The following is a 26,095-nucleotide window of genomic DNA, read 5'->3' as shown; positions in this document are numbered from 1 at the left end:
GTCCACATGGCTTTGGGGCCATCTTAACATATTGGCACAATGGGCACTGGCCTGGGGGCCCACGTTGTTTCTGATGCTTATGTAGATTTCTGTTTTGCTATCAAAACAGGGGCCCAAGCACGCTACTTTCCCCGAGGGTATTTGAAATTGTTAAGACGGCCCTGCATGCTTGTCTCTGGGTACTCCAGTTTTACTGGCCAATATAAACTGGTTAAGTCTTGAAAGACTGCACCCTATATTTGACCAATATCAAGTTCAGAATTGGTCCCTGCCTTGTACCAATTGTTGCCAGAATAGGGCTACCTGTGTCCCTGTAACAGAAAATTAAGGTTCTGAAAATTGACAGAAGACTTTCCCAGCTGAATGTCATCTTTCAAGTTTGGCAACAGCATTTTGTGACACAGCTTTTGTCATGACTTTGGCTCATTGATACAAAAAGTACAAAGAAAGTTGATATGATTGTAAAAAGTAAAGCATACGAGTAACTATACACACGTATAGACGACACACCTAAAACTAAATCATTTAATTACACCACTCACGGCAAGAGCTTGCAACGCGTTCAAGACGCCCATATCTTGCCAACAACGAGATTTAACACGTTTTATTCGGCCAAGCGTCGACTCGATGGCACAGTGGTTAGCGCTGTAGCATAGTAGCTTTAGTCCGGTTGTTGTCTGTGCAAAATTTGGCCGTTTCCTCAAATGTTTTATCTGCCACAATTGGAAAAGATATAATCTTAAAATTCATTCCGTGTGAGCGTGTGCCCGAGTTTGCCTTGCAACGCCCTGGTTCACGCATTGCTCCCGAACATCCTTGGTCGGGATAAACTCCGGCCTCAAGTGACCCTGCATTGGATTAAGCAGGTTGCAAAATACTGTGATGTTTAGCCAACCCGAAGACATTATTAGAAAGTGAAAATTCTACTGTAAAGGAAGAAACGTTGTTACCTCTTTGCTAAGTTCATTTTCAGCTGAACCTCTGTCGTCTCCAGACTCCAGCGGACTCTCCTCCCCTTGGATGACCAAAGCTCCATGGCCAGTCTGCTGCCCCTGGGTCGCTGTACCCGAGCTGTCAGGCTCTCCGGATACCGCATGTAGCAGCCATGCGTTCACCTCCGTGATGGGGAAATGTGGTGTCCCTAATGCTTTCACTTCGTTCAGCAACCTCCTGCTTGTAAAGTAATAGTCCAAATCGGGACATTTAGGATGCAAATTGTAGCCCTCTAATGTGTCCCCGAAGTTATGAAATGGTGTTTGAACATAAGCTGAACTTGAACCCAGACTTGACTCTAAAAGTGGCGAAAAGTAATACGAGTCCAAATCAACGCGAAACCCCACTAAACTCCAAAGTACGACAAACCTTATCAACCTTTCTGTAATAAATTTCTTAGCGTAGCGCATATTTCAAACGAAAATGTTAACCTTTTCGTTCTGATGTATAATCAATTAGCACAATTCGTTTTTTTAAACAAAGAAAATGAAACTTAACACAAAAGAGCACGCGTCCCTTGAGCGGCGCTGTACAAACAAAGACACAATACCGGTAAACTGTTCCCTAAGTTGCCGGCTTCGTCCACTTGTAAAGAAACAGGTTAAAGCCACATTGATATGTAGACAAATTCAATCGGACGATTCCAACACATAGGTATATCGTTAAATGAGCCGATTATTAACATCTGAATATTATAGTTTTTGTTCACTATCCTTTTCCATTATTGAAATAAAGAAAACCAAACCCAAAAAACAGAAACAAAAACATAATCCCCTCTCACAGAAACACGAGGAGGAGACTGAGCCAGGAGGATTTGCATTATGTACATGGAAGTAACCAACCGGCCTCTTTCAATTCTTTCGGGCGTAACCTTTCGGCTTTTTTTTTTTTTTTTGAGGATATCATGGGAATTGTAGTTTCTTCATTGACGAGCGACCTTTAAAATATAGTGTTAGCAGCATCGCGTAAAACTACAATGTCTATTGTACATTGCGTTTTTTCAGTTGCAAATACTTGCACCCTCTCTTCGCGTTAAAGTTAACGTGGTTGTAGTTTATAAGAAAGAAATTTTTGTTACCTATAACTGTGGTATTTTTTTTTCTTTTTCGAAGTTCTTTTGATCAGTATATTTTTCCGACCCGTTAATGAACAATAATGTTGGTGTCTCACATTCTCTTGACCCAAAAAGTAAACAAAAGGAAAGTAAAAGTGTGATTTAATGTTATGTCTCAACTGTGTACAAATGGCAGAGGAAAATCAAAACTTAATACATTTATTCAGTTTTCTTCAATCCAGCTGGGGACCAAACGGGGATTTTTTATTCTACTGAGAATTTAAAAAGTTAACATTTTAACTGCAAATGTAGCAACAAAAACACAAGCTAATCTTCTCTGCATGTGATACTGTAAGCATTAAACATAAACAAATACACAGTCACGTGAAAAAGTAAGTACCCCCGATGAAATGTTTTTTTCTTTAACATGTGGATGTCAAGCTTTGATATTTAGTTAAACGGTCTCTCCCGATAAAGGTGATATAATTGAAAAAAACAATATGCCATTTCAGTTGGTGGAAAAAGTAAGTACACTCTTCGTTGTAATAGCTGGTGTTGTCCCTTTTTATCAGAAACAATCTAAAGTAGACATTGCTTATAATTTTCCACCAGTCTGACATCGACTGGGAATTATTTCAGCCGTGTGATATTTGAAGTTTGTCTTTTGTGCATAATCCGTTTCAAATCCACCCAACAGCAATCTCGATGGGATTGTGATTCAGGCTTTGACTCGGCCATTCCATAACCTAACTTTTTTTTTTTTTTTACTTTTTAGCGATTATTTGACGGATTTACTGGTATGTTTACTGTCATTGTCAAGTTACAAGGTTCACTTTTGGTTGGCCTTTAATTTTCTGACAGCTGGTTTCATATTATTCCTACCCCCTCTGGTACAATGAGGTATTTATAGTGGATTCTATGATAGCAAGCTACTGAGACTGGCGCAGCAAAGCAGCCCCAAAGCATAACATTTCCACTACCACGCTTTACTGTTGGCATCAGGTTCTTCTGGTCAAATGTTGTCTTTGATTTTTACCAGACATGTCTATTGGTACTGTAGTCAAATTATTCTGTCTTTGGCTCTTCCGTCTAGAGCAGTGATTTTCAACTTGGACCCAGGGGGCCCACTGTGGCTTCAAGTTTTTGTTTCAACCAATTTCATAATCGGTGACAACAACTCATAACGCTGATCTCATTCATTAGCTGTTTCTTTTTTCTCTCTTTTCTTAATCTGCATTGAGAAAAGCACAGCATAATGATTTTTACATTTTTGAGACATTTAGAAATATTTCTGTTTTTGCTATTGATTTAAATGTTTAACTCTCTTTTTTTGTTGATTTCATAATATTTTGCTCTTTATCTGTTCCGTTTTGCTCTTGTTGTCTTAATAATGACAATTAAAAACGAGCAGAACAGACAGCCAGGCAAACAACACCGAAACACCGAAAATCTGCAACTACTTTAGCATCACACCCACTAATTAAAACACCTGGAAATGTAGAATAAAAATCAAGATGTTAAAAAGAAAAAAAACACATTATTCCTATATAACTGCTTAATACATTTTAATCTTTTTTTTTTTTTTTTTTTACCAAATTTAGTTTTGTAATTTTTATATTGTTATTAAAACACAGAATCTGGGAAATAACAGTTCACTCAATTAGCCCAGGAGCCCAATTAAAAACAGAAGCTGGTTGGAACAAAAACCTGCAACCACAGTGGGTCCCCAGGACCGAGTTTGAGAACACCCTGGTCTAGAGCACATTGTTCCAGAAGTCATGCTTTTTGCCTAGGTGTTCATTTGCAAATATTAGTCTTGCCATGATGTTATTTCCGGATAACAAATGTTTCCTCCTGACACATCTCCTATTGGATCTTATTTTTATAGCCTTTTTCTAATAGTAGACTTGTTCACTTTGAAATCAATGGCAAGAGTTACCTGTAGGTCCTGTGATGAAATTCTGGGGTTCTTAGAGACTTCTGTCAGCATCTTATGTTCTGCTCTCAGGCTTAACTTGCTGGAATGGCCTGACTTGGACAAGTTGGCAGTTGTTTGGAATCAGAGGAATTGTTGATTTCCAATAGTTTGGAGATCTTTTTAAATAATTTCCCAGACACTTAGGTATCTATAACCTTCTTTCTGAAGCCCCTAATGATGTTCTAATCATTTGCACCTGATCCGGTGCATCTAATTCTTATTTTAGGTATTTGTGGTAGTAATAAATGTAGGGGTGTAATTACTTCGTGCACATGCAAAATCTGTATTCATTTATTTAAATCATACAATGAACTACAAAATGTAAATGTGCCATATTTGTTATATCACGTTTATGTATAGATACTGTTTAAATGAAGATTGAAGCTTGATATGTTTACAAACAAATATGGTAAAAAAGAAAACAAAATCATGTTTACATAGATACTATCAATGCATGCTCCCAATCTCTCTTCTCTCTCTCTCCTGTGTACAGTACACATAGTATATACATATTAATGAAAACAAGAAATACTCCCTCATTGTTTAACTAAAATTTCAACATTCAAATTGTTATTGAAATAACAATAAAGAAATTAGAATAATAACAAAACAAAATAACACAACAACAAAAAAGATAAGAACAATAACAACTGTAAACATTGAAACAGCCATCTTGTAGTGTCAGTATCCTGTGCGACCATCTCTTGCAGCCACCACCGTTTGATACCTCTAGTGCATAGATCCATTGAGCCACTGAATTTGCAGTTGTAGTGTTATATTGCAGGCCGTTGGAAGTACTTGATATAGTTGCTGGGTACTAACACATTTCTCGAAATTGTACCTCAGGGCATCTTGATGATGCTCTGTGTTGTTAAAGGCACAAGAGAAGGCAGGCTAAGGTAATATCAGCACATTAAATGATGTTTGGCTTGTCATTGTCCTGATGTACAGGTAGAAGGTGTGAGCAGAAGGCTTTTGACAAGACACCCTTCTTTAAGACAAGCAGCATGGGGCATGTCCCTTACTGTTTTGTCACTGATGTGGGCCTTGTTCAGGCATCTAATTATAGCAGTTGATGTGAAAAGATCCCTCAAATGGATCAGTCTAATGTGCAAATCCTGCTCTCATGTTTCCAGTGTTTGCAGAATTTGTTAAGCAAATGGCAGGTTATTGTTGTGGTTTATATCATTCCCTCCAATTAATAACACGTGTTATTTCTGTGCTCAAAAACAGATAGCTATCATACATTGACTCATTTAAGTCACTGACATAAATAATTAAGGAAGCGGTTAAAGAAATGTAATTTTGTCTCAAAGAAAGGCATAGATGAGTATAATCTGCATACAGATAAAGTGAACATTGTCTTTTAAAGGAACTAGGGGTCTTTGCCCCCTGCTCGTTTCACTCACTAACCCCCGGGCCTGCGCTATGCGCTGCCACTTTGCGGTTCTGCCGCTCACATGTGGGGATGCAGATGTACAATTTAAACAGATTGTTATTTTCATGGGAATTGTTACATATGCATAATAAAACTAACTATTTATACATTACAGCGAGTAATTAACCATATTAAAAAATAGTAAAATGTAATAATTTGAAAGTAAATTATGTTTCATGTTGCATTACAGTTATTCATTGCGTAATACAATTTCATTCTGTTTGGCTTTGAAATTAACATGCAAATACTTTTTAAACTTACACTTTTACTGTAAAACTTCAGTTAAAACAATTTTTGGAGTTAAATTTTTGTCAATGTCACACTGAATTTTGATTCTCTGTTTGGATTTTCATCGTGACAACGCAAAGTATAACTGCCCGTGATTTAATTTTGTTTCTTTCTCTCCTTTAAATCAAATTACTTTTTTTGAATGTTTGGCTGTTAATTGTCTTTGCAAAAGCTATTCTAACGGGAAACTGTTAACGTTTTAATACAAATGGCATTTCGAGATCTCCTTTATTGTCTAAAGTTATCCGCAGAAGATGTACTACATTATCTTTTTTGGATACGTCCTTCTTTCTACAGTAATTCGTGCTGTGGAAGACCAGACGGTGTTATGAAAGAGCCTTCAAAAAGTAGGTGTTACTACTTGTAGAGCATTTATTTACAAGTATGTAGTACTGGCCAGAGGATAACCTATACAATCTACTAACGATTCTGTTATAACAGTGACACTTCCCATATGGCATCTCTTTGTACTTGCAATGATGGCAAGCTTTCTAAATATATCAAAAATGGATGTGTTCAATAAACAATAAATGCAGACTAGGGATGAAAAAAATAATTTAAAATGCCATTTGACTTTTAGCTCTATTTGTCAGGCAGTATAGCTTCCCATCCTCCCATGTCTTGCACAGTAAAGCAATCCTTCCTCATTTCCCATTTCTCTTTCTCAATTTCAATCCTGGCATCACTTCCTCTTGTCAGTTGCCTCTGGCCCCAGGCCCCAGGCTTCCTACTCAGTACAAATTCAATTCTGACAGTTTTTACACTGCTAGTATCTTCAGTGGTCAGGATTGTCCTTCCTCAATGGCTATGGATACTGCTACTTGAATGCTTATATGAAAAGGACAAGCAACCTTCCAGTGACATCAAACTTGGCAAACATTGATCAGCACAGTCATGGGAGGAGGTGATTGAGTTGCTAGAGCATATTCTTGGAGGTATATCCTTTTCACCTCTTGTCAATAAATATTAATGAAGTGTAATATTACTACTAGGCCTATGAATGGTGGGGTGATTAACGGCTTAATGAGGAAAACCCAGCTAAATCAATCAAATGTGTATTTAATGCAAATGAGACTAAATGTCTTATTTATGTGATTTTCTGTAGTATCAACAAAACACAAGACACTAAGAGAACAGAAATAAGGCATTGGCTGGATCTCATTAATAATAAAGATATTACAACATTGGAATAACAGTCAGGATATAAAACATTTTGAGGGTCTGACTTGTGGTTCAGAATATTGTAAGGTAAAATGTAAACAAGGGCGGTATGGTGGCGTGGTGGGTAGCACTGCTGCCTCACAGTTAGGAGACCCGGGTTCGCTTCCCAGGTCCTCCCTGCGTGGAGTTTGCATGTTCTCCCCGTGTCTGTGTGGGTGCTCCGTCTCCGGTGGGTGCTCCTCCGGGTGCTCTGGTTTCCTCCCACAGTCCAAAGACATGCAGGTTAGGAGCATTGGCGATCCTAAATTGTCCCTGGTGTGTGTGTGTGCCCTGTGGTGGGCTGGCGCTGGAATTATAAGCACACAAAACCCAGTTAATCAGTATGGCTAAGCCATCAGCTTCAAATAAATGTCACAATTAGTAGAAACATTAGCCACAACAGTATGCTAGGGAAACAGGCTGACCTTGGGAACACTGTTTTTTGGAGCTTGCCTTTTCCATGCAGGATTGGGTCTTAAACTGCATGTCGGTACAGATGTTCCCTTTGTACTCCAATGCCTCCCACCCAGGATATCAAAGACGCACAGTAACTCTAAATAGACTCCGTAGGATCACACTTCTGCGGTGGGCTGGCGCCCTGCCCGGGGTTTGTTTCCTGCCTTGCGTCCTGTGTTGGCTGGGATTGGCTCCAGCAGACCCCTGTGACCCTGTAGTTAGGATATAGCAGGTTGGATAATGGATGAATGGAAAATGTAAACAAATGTTGACTGAGTACAACACAGGACTCAGTTCTCAGTTACAGCTAATAGCTTGAGTCTCTGGACTCTTTTAGAGTAATCTTTTCTATACTAGAATCTACTATAATTCAGGTATTTCTGATACAGAACAATGTAACCTGAAGAATCAGGTCAAGGACAAATGCTATGCTATATGCCAGCTCACATTATCGGATTTCTGCCACTCTTCACACCCTGTATTTATATTACAAAATGGAGTCACATAACTGAAAAGTTGGGGGACTTTTTCTGACTCCGTATACAATACCGTGTGCATGAAAATGGAAGGATATTGCCAACCATCTTAGGTGCTGAAAACACCATGATTAGTGTTATATAATTTGTGACATTTACCAGGTAGTACCAGTGGGAATTAGAAGTACTTATGTATCTTGTGTTGTTATGAGCTCAAAGGATTGAGCAACAAAATGCAATACACGACAATTAAGTTGGGTATGCTTTGCTGAAGTTGAAGGATGTGTGTGCTGTTATCCACATCCACAATTCTGAAATGTAATAATCATAGTTGAAAAAAGGCTTTGTTCTGACATACGGTACTAAGAATTCCAGCATCATTTTGATGCCATCTCTTTGTTTTGCTTGCAGTTTCTGTCTGATCTAGTCCATATATCTCTAGCACATTAGTTGCATCTTTGGTGACCAGTTATAATAATTCTTCTGTAAAATAATTATTTGGCTTATTTGTCTATTCTTTAATGCTTACTTTTATTTTGTATGTACATGTCAAAACTATGCCGTAAATCTGAGGAGTGCCGAAAGCTATAAAGGAATTAGTTGAAAGAGGCCACCCATATGTGAGTTAAAAAAGCATGAGGTTTGTCCCTAGTATAAATTAATATTTTGCATATTGTGACTACTAGAGGGAATGCCACTAACCAGTGTGCACATTCTTTGACTAAAACTTTCATTGGTAGAATGCAGAAATGCTTTTATTTTAAAACTGCTTGATAAATTAAAGTCAAAATATGAAAAAAACAATAGCTCTCATAGGTTTCTCAGTATCTTTTAATCAGTTCATCTAAAAATCTTGTCTTTTTATAGATTTTATTTGAAGAAAATAACACTCCATACACTCAAGACTTACATTTACACAAAGAAAATAACATTACATACAATCAAATCAAACTTAACAAACTTGAATTCAACACCCACCAGAGAGAGAGAGGACAGCCAACAGCAAGAGCAAATCTTTAAAAACAACAAAAAAGGGAGACTATCCTTTCCCCAATATGAAAGCTTATTCTAAAATGTTATTAATTAGATCTTGCTATATTTAAAAAAAAAATTTGAACAGATCGTATAATTAAGAAATATGTGGTTTTCCAATTTCAAATATTATAGAATATGATTTACCCACTGACTTATAAAAGGTGCGCTGTGATTCTTCCAGTTAAGCAAAATACAGTGGGATGCAAAAGTTTGGGCAACCTTGTTAATAGTCATTATTTTCCTGTATAAATCGTTGGTTGTTACGATAAAAAATGTCAGTTAAATATATCATATAGGAGACACACACAGTGATATTTCAGAAGTGAAATGAAGTTTATTGGATTTACAGAAAGTGTGCAATAATTGTTCAAACAAAATCAGGCAGGTGCATAAATTTGGGCACCGTTGTCATTTTATTGATTCAAAAACTTTTAGAACTAATTATTGGAACTCAAATTGGCTTGGTAAGCTCAGTGACCCCTGACCTACATACACGAATCCTATAATGAGAAAGAATATTTAAGGGGGTCAATTGTAAGTTTCCCTCCTCCTTTAATTTTCTCTGAAGAGTAGCAACATGGGGGTCACAAAACAACTCTCAAATGACCTGAAGACAAAGATTGTTCACCATCATGGTTTAGGGGAAGGATACAGAAAGCTGTCCCAGAGATTTAAGCTGTCTGTTTCCACAGTTAGGAACATACTGAGGAAATGGAAGGCCACAGGCTCAGTTCAAGTTAAGGCTCGAAGTGGCAGACCAAGAAAGATTTCGGATAGACAGAAGCGACGAATGGTGAGAACAGTCAGAGTCAACCCACAGACCAGCACCAAAGACCTACAACATCATCTTGCAGCAGATGGAGTCACTGTGCATCGTTCAACCATTCGGCGCACTTTACACAAGGAGATGCTGTATGCAGAGTGATGCAGAGGAAGCCTTTTCTCCGCCCACAGCACAAACAGAGCCGCTTGAGGTATGCTCAAGCACATTTGGACAAGCCAGCTTCATTTTCGAATAAGGTGCTGTGGACTGATGAAACTAAAATTGAGTTATTTGGGGATAACAATGGGCATTATGCATGGAGGAAAAAGAACACAACATTCCAAGAAAAACACCTTCTACCTACAGTAAAATATGGTGGTGGTTCCATCATGCTGTGGGGCTGTGTGGCCAGTGCAGGGACTGGGAATCTTGTCAAAGTTGAGGGACGCATGGATTCCACTCAGTATCAGCAGATTCTGGAGACCAATGTCCAGGAATCAGTGACAAAGCTGAAGCTGCGCCGGGGCTGGATCTTTCAACAAGACAATGACCGAAACACTGCTCAAAATCCACTAAGGCATTCATGCAGAGGAACAAGTACAACGTTCTGGAATGGCCATCTCAGTCTCCAGACCTGAATATAATTGAAAATCTGTGGTGTGAGTTAAAGAGAGCTGTCCATGCTCAGAAGCCATCAAACCTGAATGAACTAGAGATGTTTTGTAAAGAGGAATGGTCCGAAATACCTTCAACCACAATCCAGACTCTCATTGGAACCTACAGGAAGCGTTTAGAGGCTGTAATTTCTGCAAAAGGCGGATCTACTAAATATTGATTTCATTTCTTTTTTGTGGTGCCCAAATTTATGCACCTGCCTGATTTTGTTTGAACAATTATTGCACACTTTCTATAAATCCAATAAACTTCATTTCACTTCTCAAATATCACAGTGTGTGTCTCCTATATGATATATTTAACTGACATTTTTTATTGTAACAACCAACAATTTATACAGGAAAACAATGACTATTAACAAGGTTGCCCAAACTTTTGCATCCCACTGTAAGTCTGTATCCTAGTAGTGAGGTATAGGCAATTACAATCAATTTGTCCTTTTCCACTTTAAGCTGATCTGGGAGTACACCAAACACAGCTATTAATGGGTTATGAGTAATTGTGACACAAAGGCTATCTGATAGGCATTCAAAGATTTTTTTTCCAGAATATGAATTTTTTGCACGGTCAAAGCATGTGGCCCAGTGAGGCTAGAGCTAGATTGCAATGTTCACTGGTTGAGTCTTGGCCTGGATACATTTTGGACAATTTTAACCTAGATAGTTGAATGATTGAATGCTTTGCATATTTGGAGCTACAGTGTATTCTATGCTTGGCTGCCTTCCACTCCTTTTTTGAGATGTTAAGTGAAACATTCTTTCCCCATAGTACCCAGATATCTTTGAAAGGAAGGGACTTTATATATAACTGAGATGTTGCCTAAGTCTTCAAGACTGATCAGTATTTCCTCTGGAATAGAATTAGCTGGGAAGTGAGGAAAATTAGGCAGGTTTCTTTTAGCAAAGTTTCTGATTTGAAAGTAGTGGAAGATTGTGTTGATGGGAAGTTAAATTTGAAGCATAATTAACCATAAGATGGAAATACATGATCTATATACATATCTCTAAGTATTTTAATCCTGAACGTTTTTCCAATGTTAAATACTGTGTAGGTTTTAGAGGGGAGAAAAAGATGACTGTCTTGTAGAGTTGTGAGCGATAAAAGCTTCTCTAGCTTAAAGTGCTTTCTGCATTGTTTCCATATTCTGAATGAATGCTGGTCAATTGGATTATTAGTACTGTATATTGATGATAATTTGTCAATACTGGGGGCACAGAGAAAGACATATAAAGAGGTACAGCAGGATTTTATTTATATTGCAATACATCTATTTGTGTCAAATTCCTTGGCTTTATAGCTTGTATATTTGCTGCCTAATAATAAAATTGAAAGTTAGATAGTGCCATGCCTCCTGAAAATCTTGTCTTGAAAATTAAAACAAGTAACAAGTAACTCCTGGGCTTTCCTTTTGCCTACTCTTGTCTTTTCCAAGTTATCAGGGTTAGAAACCCCTTTAAAGTACACTCTTAGGCATTTCAGAGTAGAATACACATCCCTTCAAGCACTGGAAGTGAACCATTTAGCTATGAAGACAGTCTTTTATAAAGATCTGGGCTAACTGACCAGACAAGGCAATCAGTTTTCTGTTAACAAACAAATTGGGCCAGGTAACCTTCAGGGCCCATTCAGTAACTTTTATGGACGCATTTTCACCTGAATGTTTGCAGCGCTACAATGAAAAGATAGAAGAGTATAATTTGAGATGCATGAGTCCATAATCCTTTTAACTTTAGGGATTTTAACTTTTTATGTTCCCTCCGCATTCTCCTCTTAAGATATGAGAATGGATGCATGCATCTATCCATCCATTCTCAAATCTTAAGATGTCTCAGAACCTACCCTAGCAACACTGGACAACATTTAGCACAATGCAGGAACCAACCCTAAACAAGATATTAGTCCATCACTGAAATTGTTCACATATATTACTTGCAAATAAATCAACACAGACATGGAGAGAATGTGAAAGTTTCACACACAGAATCACCAGGTCAAGAATTACTGGCACTCAGATTCCTGGAGCTGTGGGACAGTCATGCTAATTGGAAAAAATTTTTAAAAATAAATGACGGAATGGAAAACATTTTTTCATCACATATAGTATGTAGCTATAATAATAACTCTTAACTTTCGGTTTTAAATTACCTAATACATTTTGTCAGTATTATACAGCGTATAGGTAACAATGCAGTCAATCATTTACTTAATTTACTGAGTATTAATTAATTGGCAGTACAATCATATGGTGGTTAGTGTTACTGCTTAATAGTTCCAGAGCCCAAGATACAGGTCCTAGCCTGAACAATGTCTGTGTGGAGTTTATAAATTCTTCTCATGTCTCTGTGTGTTTTTCCTCCTGCATCCCAAAGAGCTGCACACTAAACTAATTGATGACTGACTTGATGTGAGAAAGTAGGGCTATGTGTATGAACATACCCTGTGAAGGGCCAGCTTCCTGTTCAGAGTTGGTTCTTGCCTTGTGCCCTAAGCTTTTGCTATTGTTTGAAAAGGTAGAAATTTTCTCCTTTTTTTCTGCTGTTTCAAACAATGGCTTAAATGAAGAGACACCCAAGCAGTTTCTCATACTGCTCATCCAATTCAGTTTACCTGTCATTAATGCTAACATTTGTCTTCAAATAATGTAGATCTGTACCAGAAGTAAAAAAAAAAACAAACAAACACAAACTTATAATTGATATTTTACCCAAGTATCTGGGTACTGAATTAACATTATACCCATGATTTATATTGGTGGTGTCAGGATGTCACACACATTTCAACTGGAGTCAAGTCAGAGTGCCTAGCAACGGCCATAACAGCAGATAAGCAAAGAGAACAAAATGGTGGTGCCCATGACGATCCAAAATGCATGAAACTATAAATGAAATATTAATTTTAATATTAAATAAACAATAAGTAGTATAATAAAATTAATAAAACTAACTCACAGAAGTATGACAGTGCTCCTCTTTTAAGACATAGGTTCCAAACATGTCTGTCCTGTTTTCATGGGAATCTTTAATGAACCCCCTTCATTTTCAGGGAGTGTGAACATCTCATAATCTATCCTCAGGACCAAAACCATCCAATGATACCTGATAATGTACATGATTTTCACATGTCAAGAAAAAAGGATTTCCTGCACTTTATGTTCTAAATCGTTATTAACTAAATGGGAGGGAGAGGAAAATTAGCTGGATACAATGGACTACTGGAAACTGGTGTGAAACATAAAAAGTTGTATGCATCCTGATATGACATGGAATAGCCAGTTGATAAGAAACTGAAACAACATTTTCTTTAGAATAGTGTAAACATCAGTGTCATATTTAGTTTTCTGGACTGCATACTCAGATGGAGGTCTTTCTTCAGCTGCCACATTTTCTTCCAGTCCTATAAGTCAATTGGAAGTCTCTGTCTATGATCATCAAAACTTTTTGGGAGACGTTCCTGCTGTCATAAGGTTTTAGTATATCAGTTCCCTCTTCCTTTTTAAGTCCCTAAGATAATTAGTAGGACTGGATAAAGATGTGATTGTGGAATAAACTTCAAATGTTTGTGATTTAAAATGGAAGTTAAGAATAAAGTATTTATTGATAATTCAGATTGATTGTATTGGAACAGAATAATTGTATGTCCGAATCCAGGTATACTGCATCACACTGAATATTACTTTTAGGATACTATCCAGAAGTTAAATTTAAATTAATTCACAACATTTTACAAATGTTTTTCCAAAGTTTAGATATTAATTACAGAGCCTTGCCCAGTACAACAGACTTTTGAAAACCATGCAGACCAATGACCACCAACCCCTGTTTATCAATCTTCCACACATCACTGCTGGTATTGATCAGGTTGCTTTTTAACAAGAGCAGCAGACCTTAGTACAAAAAAAGAAAGAGAGGAAATAGAAGGAACTAGCTCTAAAAATAAAACACACAAAATAGGTGCTAAAACTATAAAAATTGTATAAATTAATACACCTTTCATTTAAAAAAATGAGCCTGTTTTAGTTCAGAAAACAACTGCAGGGTGCTAGATTCCCATAAAAACACTCAGAATGGGGAATCTGTGCACCTTTATAAGAAGCCTATGGATCAAGACTTTTTGGAAAAGGTTAAATTCATTTCTCAGCTGTTGTACAGTATAGCAGCAGTATCTTATTGTTATCACAGAGCTGTTAAGTAACTGGGCTGCTAACAAGTAGTGAGTCAAATAAGTAAACTTCTTGAAATAGATATTATCTAAAACATTTAAGGGCTTCATAAATTAAGAAGAATTTTGACCTATTACCCACAAAAAACACTTTGTGCATTCCCTGGAAAATGTGTTGTGCATGGCAGCAAAAAATAAAATGATACTGATACCTAACTTGAAATGGAAAGCCAGAAATGTCTGTATTACACAATCATATAATGATTGACCCATCATTAGCTTCTGTGAATCTCAATGCTTTTAATTTGTGCTGTGATGTTTAGATTTTAAATGACTTGTAAAATAATCTAATACATTTCTGGCTAAGAATTGTTTTTGCACATTCAGTTTTTAATGAGTTTGCTCGGTTTTACTCCTCTGATATCAATAAAGTCCTAAAGCAGTTCTATGAAAGATATTACTGCTCAATGTTTGTTGGAGATTTGGACTGAATCTTTCACACCCTATCGAACATATCTGACAGGACTGTCACCTTTAAACTTTTCTTCAGATGAAGTTTTTATTGATATAAAGCTTCTATCCATGCTTATCCTCCGAACCCTACAGTCAGTTTTGCTCCCTCAAGCTATTCAAATTATGCAGTCTAATCAATTGTATTTTTGTAAATATTTTTAAAATTATTTTTAAACAGAGGAAAAGGGGAAACAACAAGATAAGAAACATGCCACATTAAAAAGTAATAAAGTCCCCATCCCACCAGCTATCACCATAAAAAAAATTCAGAGATGACTGGAAAAAAGCAGCTTGCCCTACACATCCCAATTAAAACAACATAAGCATTTTTTAATAAGTGAAATTCCATTTTCTGAAGATGATATTGTGGATAGAGGAGAGAAATTAATAAGAACATCCGAAAGTTCTGAAAGGATGAAGTTATAACATAAGTTCATCCAAGAATTAATCTAATTAATTTAAGCAAAGTTAATCTCTTTTGTACTGTTGTTTGCTTTGTTAATACAAACTAAATGACAAAAATTGTCCCATGCAGTACAGATACCACTCAGTTGTATTCCTTTGCCTAACACAAGAAATACAAATTAAACTTTTTTCTAAGTACAGTATACAAAAATCACAGTGCAGGAGAAAAACACAAAATCATCTTAGTTTGGAATTATTGTTTGTCCCCAGTTTTTTTTTTTTATCTTGGAGTGGTATCGTTGAGTCTCCTTTATTCTAACAGTTTATAAAAGTCACAACAGATATCCGATATCATTTAATGTCTTTAGCACACCCAAACAGTGGATCACCTCATACTTCTCTTACTTTTTTGCCTAAGCATTACCCTATGTTTAATGTATTTCATTTTAGTCTCTCCTACTGTATATGTCTGCCCTTTACAAATTTTGAATGTTACAAAGCATGAAGCAAGAGAGACAAGGAAGTAATGTTTCCCTCTGTATTATTGGGTGTTAGTAAATGTGCACACTTAAATTAGCACTAATCTGGTTGATACCTTCAACAATATCAACAATCAAATTATATTTGTAATTTTTTTTTTATTATTTTTAAAAAGAAAAAATAGATGGGCCACTAATGAAATTATGTGAATGTCATGTACATATTGTACTACACTTCACAATCAGAATGCTCCACAACTCTTTCTATGATGTTTTAATTACAGTTTCCTTAAACATTTAGAATGCAAGAAAGCTAAAAATCAGATGGTAACCATCATACAATTTTCTAGGCCTAAACATGGTGCCTTATTGTTTCCTTTTCTGTATAAGTCCACTAAAAAGATTTATGATTCCCTCGCCCTTTAACTTTTTTGAAAAATGCCTTATCAATAAAAGTTTCACATACTCTTCACATAGTTATAAAAGAAATACAGTATTCATTTTTAAGATGCACTTTGATTGGGTATTTAATTAGGAGTTTACATATTTTAAAACCGGGCGGCACGGTGGCGCAGTGGTAGTGCTACTGCCTCGCAGTTAGGAGACCCGGGTTCGCTTCCTGGGTCCTCTCTGCATGGAGTTTGCATGTTCTCCCTGTGTCTACGTGAGTTTCCTCCCAAAGACATGCAGGTTAGGTGGATTGGCGATTCTAAATTGACCCTAGTGTGTGTTTGTATGTGTCCTGCGGTGGGTTGGCACCCTGCCTGGGATTGGTTCCTGCCCTGTGTTGGCTGGGATTGGCTCCAGCAGACCCCCATGACCCTGTGTTCGGATTCAGCAGGTTGGAAAATGGATAGATGGATATTTTAAAACCATTTCCTGACACCACTTATATTTCCATCCATCCAATAAGTATCAAACCAGCTTAATACAAGTGTATTTATTTATATTAATATTTTACAGATGTCATTTATCTTTTTTCTTAATCACTGTTTATCTGTGATTACTGAACAGCTTATGAAAAATATAAAATTACATCCCTTATTTGGAAATAATTATAATGTGTAGGACAGATTTATAAATATTACTTTACATCTCTCTATTATATAAAAAAAAAATCATGGCACGAGACAAGACCTTTTAGCCTGGGACGAGATTTCAGAGAGAGAATTTCATGTCCTGCGAGACTAGACTTTGTGCTAAGAGATTAAACCACGCCTGGGGACAGAAATAAAAGATAAAGAGTAGGTGGCAAAGTAGAACGTCGTAAAGAAGTTCAAAAACGTTTGCGTGATACACATGCAGAGCAGGTTAGAGATAATGAAACTACTAAAATTCAAAAGTCTCAAGAAAATTATATTAAAGATCAAATTAGCGCAAACAAACGGAAGTTACTCGGTGAAATAACGGAACAGCGAAAAGAGATCGAATATATGGCCATAGGTGATATGACAGAAGTATGTACATATTGTTCGGATTTAAAGTTTAAGTCGGAGACTTGTTGATCGGCTAATTCGTCTTACCATCAGGGAAAAGTAGTGTTCCTTCCCAATGAAGAGGCGTATGCGCGAAAATTAAAAGATTTGTTGTTTGGTGAAAGTGAAATCCACCTATGCCAGCGGCACAAACACAAAGTGGCTGCGGCGTGTAGATCAGGCTGGGGTGTTGGCGAGCGAAGCCTCCTAGATGAGAAATAAAATTACATTGTTATAAAAAATAACTAAAAGATTATATGAAATAAAGTAACATAGCTATAAAATGTACTATAAATACATTTATTGTTAGGTAAATAAAGCTAATAACTGCATAAAGCGGGCGGCACGGTGGTGCAGTGTTAGCGCTGCTGCCTCGCAAGTTAGCAGACCTGGGTTTGCTTCCCGGTTCCTCCTTGCGTGGAGTTTGCATGTTCTCCCCGTGTCTGCATGGGTTTCCTCCGGGTGCTCCGGTTTCCTCCCACAGTCCAAATACATGTAGGTTAGGTGCATCCGTGATCCTAAATTGTCCCAAGTGTGTCCTTTGTGTGTGTGTGCGCCCTGCCCGGGGTTTGTTCCTGCCTTGCGCCCTGTGTTGGCTGGGATTGGCTCCAGCAGACCCCCGTGACCCTGTGCTAGTATATACTGTAGCGGGTTGGAAAATGACATGACTGACTTCATAAAGCCTGGTAATTATTTTAAAATAATAATCCAGAATCGTGGAAACAAAATTGTAATTATTGTATCTAGTTCAGTCCTATTAAAGCCAACTTAGGGTCACAAGCAGGGTAGACAGCCCTTGAAATAATAATTTAGTGGCAGCAAAAAAAGTAGCAACTAGGTTTCCCCAGATTGAAAGCGAGTACCACAGTGACTCATTCTAATACTCATGATTCTAAAGATGTGAAATGGGTCTTAACTTGCTTCCCAGTTCATTAAAGACTAACTATATACATATATATATTCATCATGAAAATTTGTCTTTCAAGACCTGATTGCTGTATTACAAAAAACAACAAAAGCATGCATTACAAAAAATGACGTTTGAAAGTAATTTGAGTGAAACATGCATTTATCAAATTTGCAGAAATTTGATTTCTTAATTGAACAAGTTACACAATCAATTGATGACCAATTAATAATTGCCCTATTCCCCCTCCCCCGTTTTTTTGTTAGCGAGAAATAACGATTTAAGGTTATGCAGGGTGAGCTCTGCTGTGGCTGGTGTCTCTCTACAATCAGGGTTGGAGGAGCTGGATTCAAATCATGGTATGTTATTGTAAGGGGAGGGAAAAAAAAGTTAAAACTAAAATAGTTTATAAAGTAATTGTGTTAAATTTTACTTGATGTATCTTTAATTAACCTCTAAATTGGAAAGGCTGCAGTTTATGTATTGAGTAGTTTACTAGGAACTTTGCAGAAAAAATGTAATGACTGTGGAACAAGACTTGTGACAATAACTCCTAAATTTGTTACTCTAATTATATTTAAGACATGGCAATATAACGGGAAAAGTAAATAAGCAGAAATTAATTGGAAGATTTCAAATAGTACCCATTTTGTTTGTGATTTACCCCGTTCCTTGGGGGTTATTTAAAACAATGATAGGTCTTGGGTGATGATTTATAGACAGAAATGCTTGAGGCGCTATATAGAAACTGTACTTTTTTTAAAAAAAATCTACAGTGTTGTCCCCTTCTATTGTTAAATGCATTAGTCACAGTTTACAAAACTATCAAAAGCCAAATAATTAGTCTTAGAAAACACTGATTCCCACTTTCCCGTGGATAATTCTCACGTAAAGTAAATAACTTAAAAGATTTTTAAAGTGTAAGTAAATACCTTGTTTTAAAAGACAATTTTGTTCTGCATCTTTGTGCAAGGTGACAATTCGGTTCCAGTTTCCCCATTTACTCTTAATCTCTGCCTTATTAGTTAATAAACGCTGGCATGTGCTTAACTGTTTCCATCACAGACTATCTCTTCATACACAGTAGATCAGCTACGAAACCGCAATACGAATTATTATTGTCCTAGTTTAATTGAGGTTTATTCTATATAGAAAGAGAAAAAAATATTAATTACATGAAATTAAGAGTAATGTTTGATAAACCAGGCAATAGATGGTTACTCTAGGCTTAGGCTGTATGGATCTCAATGTCAGCCTTCAGAAGATCCTAGTAGGTTCTCTTTCTTACCTTTTTTTTTTTTTTGCCCTTTTTCTTATACTTGCAGACCAATTTCTGCTTGTAATTGTATTTTAATTTCTCACTAGAATTTCAAACGTACATGTATTTGTTGAACGGTATCTGCATTCGCTATTCTTGTACATTTTTCCATTTTAACTCTGAAAGAGCAGGTACGCGCAAAAACGATTTATAAGAGGAGTTGTATTTAGTGGCGTGTGTGTGGTTTTTTACCTTTAAACCTAACCTTATGTATGCTTCCGATGTTTTGATGATTAAATATCCGGTTAAATTTGTGTATTGAACTTTTTATTATCCCCTTATGAAAGGTTGTTTTTTTTTTTTTTTATAAAGCTCATGTTGTACCGAACTGGAATAAAACTATAATGATTTCACAAACTGTCATGTTTAAAGCGAGGATACTCCTATATTAGGAATGTTTTGTAGTTATGAAAATCCGTTGCTATGGGTGTCCCGTACGACTCCAAATAAACGCTACCCAATCTCTCCATTAAAGGTCGGGGGCATTTTCGTCGTCTTCTAGTTTCACACCTTGAAGAGAAAATTTAAAATGCGTCGGACTACTTCGTCCTTGTCACAACGCACGAGTTTTTTTTTTTTTCTTTCTTTCTTCATGTTCTATTTGTTGTGTACGGAAGCGTATTGTTGTCTTATTTATTTACGGTTTAAAGTATTCCGTTAATTGGCAAGGTACAAATCGATATGCCTTACCGTAAAGCCGTTACTTAAACATGAATACCCTTATCAAAGAAAGTAAAATGCATGTTTCAAGAACATATAGATTACTTTAACAATTAAACATTTTACATTTTTAACCGTTAGCTCATTTCAAATGTCTGCTAATACGCGCGGTTCTGACCTTCGGAGCATACCATTCTTAAGATATAAGCAAAGTCTTAAGAGTGTGATAAAGATGCTGGAGCAGTTCCAACAGAGCGTTTAACATTAGATTTGGAGTTCAAGAAACGAACTTTAAAATAATCGCACGGTTTATTCGTGCGTGTGTAGAACATAATATTGGAATATTCTTTTAGTGTGTTTATCGCGATACTTCATTTGTGTCCCGCCCCTTTTGTCTTCAGAACAAGTGTGTAGGGCTGTGTAATGTAAGGGAGGAGGTGGTTGTTTTTGGCGCCAGAGGAATAGAAAAGGGTGAGCTCGGCTCTTGGTATTGTTTGAGAAAGACGCCTTGACTTTTCGTAAAAGGTAATTAAAGTATTCCACATTAAGTAATCAAGTTTTTTTTTTTATTTTATTTTCAGTAAAAGAGAATAGACGGTGTAGGTAACTGTGTATTTTAATGGAAATCCCGAGGCCGCAAAAAGTATGTATCTGCTCGTTGCTGCTTATGTCTTAAAGGCCGCTGTCCGCATGTAGAACTGGGCCTTACTACTCCTAGGTAAACTCGAGAAATTACTTATGACCGTAATAATCCTTTCGGTACTCTACGTGTTGTAAGGATTACCTAGGCGGCCCGTGTGTGTAGTGTTTTTATATGTATATTCTGCTCTCCCGGGTGCATTCCGTAGTAACGTTTTACAGGCCTGTGCTGCATGTTCAAAATGCAGGGTGCTCTAGAAACCGTATCCAAATTTCAGAATTGGAATTCACTTTATTGGCCAGGTACAATTTGCCTTGGTCGTATTGGTGCAACATATATATATATATATATATAAAATATTATGCAGCATACAGGGGCAATTCAAATTAATAGAAAAAAATGAATGTCCTGGCAGTCTAATGTGCAGGTATACGTAGATACTGAGTAGAAGCTCAGACCTGATTAGTAAGAATACCTGCATATGGAGAAAATCTGTTTAGATGACGTGTTTTAGCTTTCACTGCACCAAGACGTTTGCTGGAGGGAAGTGGTTGTGTGTGGTTGGATCAGCAATGATATTTGCAGCCCTCTTCCTTACTCTGGATTCGTATAGGGCTTAAGTGTGCGCCAAGTTAGTCTATGATCCTTTCACATACAGTACTTTGATGCGCTGCAGATTTGTCTTGGACTTAACAAAGGCAGCACCAAATCAGATATAAAGAGGCGGTCAGAGTGAACTCCATGATGGCTATGTAGAGTTGGACCTGTATTGCTTGAGGAAGACTGAATTTCCTCCGCTGATGCAAAAATAACATTCTCTGATGGGCTTTCCTAATAATGCATGTGATGTTATCGTCCCACTAAAGGTTTTGTGACAGCTTAGTGCCCAGAAACTTAAATGATTCTGTCATCCCAACATCTGAGCCATTTATAGAAAATTATAGGTGAGCTGGTAACTGTTTCCTGAAATGTATGATCATCTTTTGGATAAGGTCCACATTATTATGGCTGCACGACAATGTGAGCTTTTCCACCTCTTGTCTGTATGTGGCCTATTAATGTTATGTCCTCTGCAAATTTAAGAAATGTGACAGACTAATTGGCAGTGGGGACAGTCATTTTTGTAAATTGTGAAGAATAGGGGGGGGGCAGACACATCAGCGGTGCACCAGTACTAAGGGTTAATGGGTCAGATGTGTATGCCCAGCCGCACATAGTTTCCTATCTGTAAAAAATTCTGTTATTTAGTGACAGGTTGAACTAGGTGAGTCTCTTATCCAGGAGCTCAGGAAAGACTATTGAAAGCAGAGCTAAAGTCCATAAACCTACTCTCGCATATGCCCCTGGCTTATCAAGGTGTTGGTAACTAAAGCTCATACTTAAATTTCCTGCATCATCCACAGACTGGTTGGCTCTGTTTACAAACTGAAATGGGTCTAGGAAATCTTCTGTAGCATTCTTGATACAATTCAGAATATGGTGTTCATTACTACAGACAGTAAAGAAAGCTACAGGTCTGAAGTTCTTTAGGCTTGTGACCCCTTTTTTTTTTTTTTTGCTTCTGGAATGATGGTGGAGGTCTTGAAGGCAGGAAAAGTTCACATATCCAGAGATTGGTTGAAAATGTCTGCAAATACTGTAGGTAACTGGTCTGCATAATGTCGGAGTATGGAAGGGGAAATAAGGTCTGAGCCTGCAACTTTCATGTTTATATTCACTAGGGGGCTTCACTCGCCAACCCCCGTGTTTTGGTTTTCCGGATACACACTTTTTTTTTTTTAAGATTTTTTTTTTTTTTCTTTGAATTGTTGCTATTTCATTAGTTTCACTTTTATTTCAGACCTTCTGTTAAAACAATATTTGGAATCTTTGGAGTCCCAATATGCTGAATCTTTTAAATGAGGTCAGTGAGACATGTGTTTAATGACTATGTACCATAATTCAGGATAGGTTTCTCACTTTTGAATTTTAGCACAGACAAAACTATCTACGTCATCAGCAGTTAATTTTTTTTTGCAAAGTAACCAATAAATATATGTGAGGTAAACTACATTTTTGAAATTCTCTGACTTAAACTTCAAAGCCTTACAATATTTACATACTTCTGACGTATCACCTATGTCTATATATTCGATCTCTATTAGCCTTTGTTATTTTTCAGAGTAATTTCTCTTGGGTTTTTTTTTAATTCCAGTTTTTATTATCTCTAACCTACTCTGTATGTGTTTGGCCCTCTTGCTTTTTTAACCTCTTTATGATGTTTTACTTTGTTTTCTACTGTGTGTTTTTTTTTTTAGCCTTTCATATTCCACTGCTTTCATAATCTCTAACATGCTCTGCATGTGTACAGCGCCAACATTTGTGAACATCTTTATGAAGTTCTACTTTGTCTTTTAATTCTGAGCCCGATTGGACTTACTTTTTTCAGTTCCACTTGTTCTGGGCTGATAACTTATTTTCTGAATTTGCACCTAGATTATTTTTCTTTTTTGCTCTTTTTTTTTTCTCTCCAATGCTTTTGAGTCTCATTTCTCCATTCTGGTTTCTTATTCACTTAGTCATCAACATTTCATTTATAGCGTATAGTCCTTATGCGATTTATATGCGTTGAGCCCTTGGATCTGTGTATGCTCAAATCCTTCACACGACGGAAAGTTTTGCTGCCCGTGGTCTTATTTGATATTGGTTGTAAGTGGAGTGTGTCTTGCAAGAATCTCATGTTCTACGTCATCAAGAGACGGTCCTGGGGTCAATCTCTTGGCACAAATTCTCACGTTTAATGTCCCCGGGAGACGCTCCGTGGCCATTCTCTTTCGTCTCGCGGGTCTTTAAGTGTCTTCCGTGATCTTAACATGAAGATCACGTCTCATCTACTGTCTTTTCTCCCAGGATTTTTTTCATAATAGAGAGATATTGTGCTTCTTGATTAAGCTGCAGGTGGTTTTTTTGCAGTGATGACTGGATGGGGAAGCTGAGGAGTGTAGAGTAGTGACAGTGGGACTATCTGATAGACTTCTGTCCAATTGTCTTTCAAAGCAACTGATTAGCAAGACAGGGATCTTGGTTTGTTTTTTTTGTTTTTTTTTTTCCCCCTCTCTCGTAGTTCATGACTCGCTTAAAGCCTCTCCAGACTGTTGTGCTGTCATTTGCAGGCAATTGTTCCTGCAGTTTCTCTTGAGTACTTTGTTTTTGCACCTTTTGATTACTTTCTCCAAGGTATACTTGGCTTTCCTGTATTCCTGATGATTGCCAGATCTGAATGCACATGTTGAATGTTATTTCACATTCAGTTAGCCTGTACCTCCTGATAATTGAACTAGCAAGATCCTCCACCTTTACTGATACAAACTAGGGTGTTCCATATTCGTACTGCACAGGTGGCTCTACAGTAATTGTAATGCATCAAATGCACAGTTCACTAATTGAGAACAATCTGTCTGTCTGGCATGGTTATAACCCCATCTCTTCTTGAACAGTGTTGTCAAGAGAACTGGCTTGGCAAACAAGTTGTGGATGGTTTACAAATTTATACTGGTATTTTCTATTCTGTATAAACTTGCATTTACTTTTTTTCTGTTAAGTCCATGAAAGTTTTCTTGCTGTTTTGGGTTTGGGCTTGTCTTATGGTAGCTAAAATATGGAAAGATTTTAATCTGTTTTATTAGAAAAACCCATAATGAGTTCAACACTCCAAAACATGCCACACACGTATGAATGCCAAATTAATTTAATTGGGCATCCATCAGATATAGGTTGCAACACAGAGCTGTCCTCTTGCAATGAAGACTTGTTTAAATAAAGATGCCCCCTTGAATTTTGTTATGGTATCAAGTAGGAAAAGGGTGTTTTTGTTTTTTTTTTATTAAGTGAAAATTTAGTTAGAATAGCAATCAATGCCTATTGAAATAGTTACGAAACATTTGCAGGTTAACCCCAAGTCTTCATTGAAGGCTGGAAAAGCTAGGCTTGGACTACAATGGTAAATTTGATTATTGCGGCATCAAATCATTTATTTGCCGACAGGTTAGTCCACATTTGTCTGCATGGAGTCAGTATGCAGTACACAGTTTGAGTCCATCTCCATTTTAAACCAAAGATTCTACATGAAGAACTTGACTGCACGCTACTAGTCTTGCTTAAGCTTTAAGGGTTTAATTAAGTCAAATGTTTGCGCAAATTTTTTATTTTTTTTTAATTGACTATGTTGCTGTATGTTCAAGCCTTTTACCATTGATGTTCACTAACTTTGTCATATGGGGTTATAGTTTACACCATGTTGACATTTTTAAAAAAACAAAAAAAACTGTAGCCCTTGGTCTGGGGCAAGGATGCCATAGAGGCATTGTTTTCATTCCAGCTAGGTATTTTGGTTTGAAGGCAACTTTTTGTTCAGATTCCCAATATGTTGTAGTATAAGAGCGAATTTAACTAAATTTAAGATTTACAAGATCTCATCTATTTGTTAAACGGCACCATTCTTATATTTTCTTGTTTGCTGAGTCGGGATTAAATAGCAATTAAATCAACTTGCCTGATAATTTTGGTACCATTTCTGTTCATAAGGTAAAATTCACTAAAACATTTGTAAAGGAAATCAGTCCAGTGACAAAAAAATACTTATCAGTTGAGGTTCACAAAGTATGAATGATGTTCTTGGATTCAAAAAAATCCACATTAGAAATATCTGAAAAGGCACAATGACTGCACTTACAAGCAAGAGTTGGATTGTATGTTTTATTAACTTTTTTAAGTTCTGATTTGGAAATTGCTTAAAGTAATTCTGCATAGGCTATGGTCTTCAAATACATGAACTATAAATATTGACACTACATATTCCTAATGCTTAAATGTGACCCAGTATTTCCTCTTAACTGCATTTAAAAAAAATCATGTACAGGTATTTATATTGTAATTTTGGTAATGGTTGTAGTAAAGAATAGATGTCCAGTTTCTGACAGTTAAAACTAATCTTAAGTGCTTTCAAGGTGAAGTATAGCTGGATAAATTATTTAATTTGCTCATTGTTTTAAACTTTTTATTTTAGGTTTGCTTGTGAATGACAGGAGTGTATGCAGAAAAGAATTTCAAAGGCACAAATTATAAAGAGCCTATATGTTTTCTTCCAAGGGGATAAAACTATTGATGAATTTGAGAGTGTTTTGGAGAATTCACATTATCATTAAA

At 36.8% G+C, this 26,095-nt stretch overlaps 2 protein-coding genes across 8 annotated transcripts in view; one reads left to right on the top strand and one right to left on the bottom strand.

The window, feature by feature from the left end:
• Positions 1-1,798, bottom strand: part of LOC120516066 (endoplasmic reticulum membrane sensor NFE2L1-like) — a 41,304-nt gene extending 39,506 nt beyond the window's left edge. For both annotated transcript variants that reach the window (XM_039737514.1, XM_039737515.1), the window contains exon 1: positions 951-1,798. In XM_039737514.1, coding sequence (XP_039593448.1) covers positions 951-1,403 — 453 coding nt within the window. In that variant the 5' untranslated portion in view covers positions 1,404-1,798. The remainder of the gene's footprint in view (positions 1-950) is intronic.
• Positions 1-26,095, top strand: part of LOC120516067 (chromobox protein homolog 3-like) — a 126,002-nt gene that overhangs the window by 87,555 nt on the left and 12,352 nt on the right. The window contains exons 1-2 of one of the 6 annotated variants that reach the window (XM_039737519.1): positions 20,684-20,796; positions 22,752-22,814. The exons of 1 other annotated variant lie outside the window; for it this stretch is intronic. In XM_039737519.1, the coding sequence (XP_039593453.1) occupies positions 22,794-22,814 (21 nt within the window). In that variant the 5' untranslated portion in view covers positions 20,684-20,796; positions 22,752-22,793. Of the gene's footprint in view, positions 1-18,559; positions 18,653-19,469; positions 19,564-20,666; positions 20,797-20,875; positions 20,915-22,751; positions 22,815-26,095 lie in introns of those variants that run through there. 4 more of the 6 variants (XM_039737520.1, XM_039737517.1, XM_039737521.1 and 1 more) reach the window with 4 other exon arrangements.

The sequence above is a fragment of the Polypterus senegalus genome, chromosome 15 (assembly GCF_016835505.1).
Source record: "Polypterus senegalus isolate Bchr_013 chromosome 15, ASM1683550v1, whole genome shotgun sequence".
NCBI lineage: Eukaryota > Metazoa > Chordata > Cladistia > Polypteriformes > Polypteridae > Polypterus > Polypterus senegalus.
Note: the sequence above shows the minus strand (reverse complement) of the source record. Positions and strands in the feature narration are given on the sequence as shown.